Source organism: Tamandua tetradactyla, chromosome 2 (assembly GCF_023851605.1).
Source record: "Tamandua tetradactyla isolate mTamTet1 chromosome 2, mTamTet1.pri, whole genome shotgun sequence".
NCBI lineage: Eukaryota > Metazoa > Chordata > Mammalia > Pilosa > Myrmecophagidae > Tamandua > Tamandua tetradactyla.
Window position 1 is genome coordinate 221,478,271 of NC_135328.1, and position 6,000 is coordinate 221,484,270.

At 45.0% G+C, this 6,000-nt stretch overlaps 1 protein-coding gene across 2 annotated transcripts in view; it reads left to right on the forward strand.

Annotated features, from left to right (window-relative positions):
- Positions 1–4,925, forward strand: part of CEP104 (centrosomal protein 104) — a 45,879-nt gene extending 40,954 nt beyond the window's left edge. For both annotated transcript variants that reach the window (XM_077151518.1, XM_077151517.1), the window contains exons 21-22: positions 1,207–1,297; positions 2,177–4,925. In XM_077151518.1, the coding sequence (XP_077007633.1) occupies positions 1,207–1,297; positions 2,177–2,292 (207 nt within the window). In that variant the 3' untranslated portion in view covers positions 2,293–4,925. The remainder of the gene's footprint in view (positions 1–1,206; positions 1,298–2,176) is intronic.
- The last annotated feature ends 1,075 nt before the right edge of the window (positions 4,926–6,000 follow it).

A 6,000-nucleotide genomic window follows, 5' to 3' on the forward strand; every position in this document is an offset into this window, starting at 1 on the left:
GGCCCATGGCAGTGTCTGCTGACCTTTCTCTCCTGGGTTGGTTTCAGAAAGGCTCTCATAGCACTGGTAGGTCCTTCTGGCTTCTGCCAGGGGCTTTCCTTCTGCATCTCCTGGTCCTTTGCTCCTGTGTTGCTGTTACTTTCAGCTTCTGATTACAGTGGCTTTCTATGTCGGCTCACCAAGCATCTCCAGATGTCTGTGTCTGAGGTTTCTCCAAAAGATTTCCCTTTTAAAGGACTCCAGTAAGCTAATTAAGACCCACCTTGATGGGCACAGTCACATCTCCATGGAAACAACCAATTCAAAAGGTCCCTCCACAATGGGTCTGCCCCGTGAGATTGGATTAAAAGAACATGTTTTTTCTGGGGTACACAACAGTCAAACCGGGACAATAGATTACCACAGTAACTAAGTTTAGATGACAGGTAGTTTTGTTTTAAGATGATCCAGTAGAGAACGATACTGACGCTGTAGGAGAAAACGTGGAGGTAGTTGCTGGAGCGTCCTCCCTCAGGAGGTGCTACCTGGAAAAGGAGGGGAAATGGGGACAGACTTGATAAATAAATTGTTGTTTATTTATGTAATGGAAAACTCTGCAGCGGCGATCAGAGATCAGCTCCGTATGTCAGCACAGAGACACACGTGACCCTGTGTGAGAGCAGCAGGTAATAGGAGGAGCACATGCAGTATAATTCCATGGGCAGAAATTTCCAAGCCAAACCTCATAATAGCATGCTCATTAGGGTTATCTGCAGACGCTGAGGTGCCGGCAGTAAGCAGGGGTCAGGAGGGCAGCAGCCTCAGCCAGGCACTGAGGAAAGGGGATCTTGAGGGTTCCCAAGGACAGGGGTATTCTGTTCACATCAGGGTGCTCCCGGGGTGCTCTCCTTCCTGTGCTGCAAACCGTTCTGCAGCTGCACACTCCCAAGCCCTTTGTATCTGCTGGGCTTTGGTTTGGAATTCAGGCTCGACAGATTATAAGACCCAGAGTGACTGTTGAGGTGGCGTCTATGCCCACTTGGTGCCCACTGCCCACTGCATGCGGGCAGCAGAGGGCACAAACCCCAGGTGTCTGTCGAGCTTGAGCCGTTCCTCCAGTGCCTGCTGGGGTGGCTGCCTCAGGTTTTGTCTTTAATGGTGAGCCAGGCTTCCCAAGTCCCCCTCCATTGCCAGGTCGCCATGCACAGGCCTTTTCTTTACTTTCAGGCGTGGAAAGCTCACCTCATGGGCCCAGCTGGCTGTACCATGAACCTGCGCAAGACACACCTCCTGCACAGAACCCAAACGCTACAGCCGGGTAAGGCACTTCTGCTGGCGGGCGCCCACCAGCGTCCCTGCTCCATTCCCACCAGGGTTTTCTCTGCCACCTCTGTGGCTCTTTAGTGAGCAGGCAGAAACCATGGGACTAAAATGCTTTTCCCCGTGCACCCCTATGCTGCTCTCTCGAGGTCTCAGGGCAGCATGAACTCAGGGATCCCAGACCAAACACGAAGGGTGTCCTCGCCCTTTCACATGTGTGGCCCCTGGTCTTCAGACCCAGAACACTGCCGCTGACTGCTGAGCCCTGGTGTTAGCTATTTCATGCCAAATTTCTTTACAGGAAAAGCTGATATTTATTATTAAAAAATTATTCCTGGCCCAAAGACCTTTGGACACATATCTTTATTTTAGGAGGAATGCCTGTATAATGAAATGGTGAAATAGGACCTGGTGTTTCTTGAGTGCTCAGTCTGCTGGGCACCATGCATGGGTTAGTTCAGTCCTCCCCGACCCTTAACAATGAGGAAAGAATTCCTAGAGAGGCAGCCTGTGCCAAGGTCCTCAGCCAGCAAATTAACAGCCAGCCCTGAGGGTGTTTGCTTCTCCCTTTCCAGAGCTGAACCCCCAAGCTGCAGACGGCTGACTGGCTCAGCTGTCCTCACTCCCGGCTCCTCTAGTTCCTCCCCGCTGCTGCGCCCCTCACAGCTGCCTGGCTCCCCTCACCTCCTCGCCTTTTCCACTCAGGTGTGGATGTGGATCTGACTCCCCTAGTGGGCCACAGACTCACCACCAGCGCCTCAATCTCTGTTCCCGAGACTTGGCCCCTGGTGTTGCCACTGTCCTTTTTGGGCCCTCGCTCTTGTGTGTGTCCTTTCTGAAACAGCTCCCATGTTTGCTGTCTGTGTTTCCGCTGCAGGTAAAGGCTCAGCAGTCATCAAATCAGGTGCTTCAGGATCCAAAGTTGGAAGCAAGATCCCCACCCCAAAGGGAGGCCTGAATAAAACCTCTAACAGGACATTCGCAAAACGATGACATGACAAATATTTTCTTTCCTTTGTCTCCATAAGTGACTGAGCAGATTTTCTGAATCTAAACCAAGCTTGTAAAAACCGTCTGTGGATGTGCACCCTGTGTCCATGCCTGCTGTGCCCATGCGCCATCCCCTGGCCCTGTGCTCCGTCCCCGCTGTCCCTGTTCTCCGTCTCCGCTGTCCCCATTCTCCATCCCCGCTGTCCCCGTTCTCCTACCTCGCTGTCCCCATCTCCATCCCTGCTGTCCCCGTTCTCCATCCCCCAGCCCTGTTCTCCATCCCCACTGTCTCCCCACTGTCCCCATCTCCATCCCCGATGTCCCCATTCTCCATCCCCACTGTCCTCGTTCTCCGTCCCCACTGTCCCCGTTCTCCTACCTCGCTGTCCCCATCTCCATCCCTGGTGTCCCTGTTCTCCATCCCCGCTGTCCCCATTCTCTGTCCCTGCTGTCCCCATTCTCTGTCCCTGCTGTCCCCGTTCTCTGACCCCATTGTCCATGGCCCTCCAGCTACACCCCTCCTCTGACTTGTTGGTGCTCTGTCAGCTCTTGTGTAAATGACATGCGTGGAACTGACCAAAGAACCTGTATCCCGGAGTTAGGACCTGCTCTCTATTTTGAAGCTTTCAGGTTTCTGACTTCCCAGGCTTTCATTATAAACAGGAGCGTAATCATTCTGTTTAAATAGAATCAGAAATCTTTGCCCAGGAAGCTTAATGGAAGCAGTTGATGGGCAGGATCAGATTACACGAGCAGAGAAGCCTCTTTTCTTAATTGTACAAGTTGATTATCATGGGAAGTTCACTGTAGATCTGCCTCTGGCCCCCCCCCCCCCCCCGGTAGAATTTCACCAGGACTTTGGCTGCACAGTCTAACTGCCTTTTCTCCCCACAGGCACTGTGTGCTCGCTTTTCTGCCCAGCACACTCAGTTTCAGGATACGAGCATTTTCAGTATCTGTGGAACATGTGTTTCCCACTTTCAAGAGAAATAAAAGTAAAAAAGAAAATTTTAACAAAACAGTAGCGACTGAGAATTGGTCCCACTTCAGCAGTCAACTTCCAGAACTTTCTTAAATAGCACTATCCTTGTGTCATTCTCAACATAATTACAGAATGACTTTCTGTGTGCTCACCTGAACACACGTGTACGTGAGAGCCAGCCCTTTGCTCAAACCTCAGAGTGTGGGTTTGCTTTCTGCTCCACACAGAGTAGCTTCTGAGCATATCTGAGATGCACAGAAGGGTCTTGGACGTGCATTTGCAGACTCGGAAGGGCTGGGCTTGGGTTTGCGGTCCTGCCCACTTCAAGTCCATGTGTAAAGGGAACTGGACGTTTACTTGTTTCCAGATGGTTTTAGGACACCAAACTGCAGTTTAACAGGGGAAACCAAACCTCACAGCCTCTGGGAGGCCCTGCATCACTGTGGGGAAGGAGCCCATGCCAGGGTGGCTTAGAAATCTGGGGTCCTCCCATCAGTGCCTGTGCACCCCAAGTGCCAAGGCCATGACAGATGGGAACGGGGCGTCCTCCTCCCCCACTGTCATGTGGGCAGTTTCCAGAGGCCAGGCAGAGATGGGTGGGATTCACAGCATTTGTGTTACACAGCTAATATCAATACAGTTTTTTAATTCTCAACCATGTGAAACAACAAAGCTTACAAAAAACTAAGAACTCTGGGCAGTGCACTGCCTGGATGCGTGGGCAACCATGAGTACTTGTAGCAGTCCATCTCCATTTTTGGTTAACTGATACCTCATTTGGTTGACTCAAAATATTGAGCAAGAATAAAACCTACTAAGAGAATTACCTTTAAAAATACTGTATTAAAAATCTTTTTAGTGTGGGAAGGTGAAATAACTTACAGCTTTACAAAAGCAAAGTTCAGATATCAAGATATTTATAAAATAATCCTTTCTGGTGTCAAATAAATATAATCCATGAGTTCTAATCTATTTTCAAAGTAAAAATAAAATACTTCTTTAAATGGGACAATGATGAAGAAAGCCAAGGAATTCTTTTCATTCCAGTCAAAACTTTAAAAATATATCTATATATTATGTATAATATTTTCTACCTATTAGAAACTCAAAGAAGATTTTGGTAAAAATACTTAAATTTTAATGAGGTTGAAAAACAAAATTGGGTGCATTTTAAACAGTCGTCTTGTGCCAGTTACGGAAGACTCATCTACATTGACATGATTACTGGCAGTGATTAGTTGCTATTAAAAGCCCAGAGTTATACACTAGTAACGGACTAAGAATAAAGGATTAAAAATATAAAAGGACCATAAAATCCCTTGGCCACCAATATCTAAATTTGGAGCATTTATAATTGAATTTTCAATTCATGAATACATTGTGCCTATTTAATATTTATATTATTTTCATATCAAAATATTCTATTAATCTAATTTAAAAGAATTGTACCTGTAAATCTGGCATTGCAATATAAATGTAAATAATTTTAATGACAATTTGCAACTTTTTAAAGCTTTAACATAGTTTTCCATTTGTCTTTATTTCAGATACCAGAATTATAAAATATTTAATATATTTTTTGTTGTTGTTTTCTTAGGGTTTAGGGGTTAATTCATCCTGAGTATACTAATGGAATAAAAAGATGACTAAATGTTTTGTCATTTTTATTTCAAGATTATAATTAAAAAGAAACTTGTGAATTACATTTATTTCCATTAACCTGCAGCTGTAGCTCACCTCTGAGACCTAAGAAATTAGACTGAAGATTGCCAAGAAAAGAGGGAGTAAATGTTGTTGCCATAAGAGAGTTCGGTTCCTAAAATATTTGTCAAAATGGGTTTACTGCTGAAGAAGCTAAGATTTTAAGCTAAATATAAATTAGAGGAAATTATTGACCAATTTTATCTGGAGAATAACTTCAAAATGTTCTATAAATTCTCTAATTTTGCACAGTTCAGAATTATACTCTTACCTCTTCATGTGTCTTTCTATCCTTCAGAAGAGGATTTTTACTAGTCAACAAGTGTGTTTTGCTGTTCAAACAAGTAAAAATGCAGCATGTTCTGTGTGGATTTGTAATATGGTTCTGTTACATTTATGTCTCTTGATAACGATTTTATCACTTTCCATTTTGAAGTTACAGTGTATACAGTTGTCCTTTGCATACATATAGTATGTTAAAATTTAAGGCATTACAGTTTGAACAGCAGAAATTACTTTAAGATGTGTCTTACCCTGGTAAATAGAACCCTTGCATTGTGGGAGGGAGAGTGGGTGGTGTGTGGAGTGGACAGAGAGGCTGGGAGACACGGCAGCTGGAGGGCCACACTCATAGGAGAAGAGCAACAAAAAAGTTCAAAAGTCTTGTTGAACTTCTGAGTTCAACAAAAGAACTTAGAAGCTCTGACGAGTGCCTTTAAATAAGCTGTGGTGTTTACATAAATGGAATATTATGCAGCTGTAAGACAGAATAAAGTTATGAAGCATGTAACAACATGGATGGATCTTGAGGCCATTATGCTGAGTGAGATTTAGCCAGAAACAGAAGGACAAATTCTGTATGGTCTCACTGATATAAACTAACAATGAATGAATTTGTAGAATTTCAGTTAAGAACAGAGGCCATCAGGAGATAGAAATGGGGTAGATATTGGGTAATTGAAGTTGAAGGGATACAGATTGTGCAACAGGGACTGATTGTAAAAATTCAGAAATGGATAGCACAATAC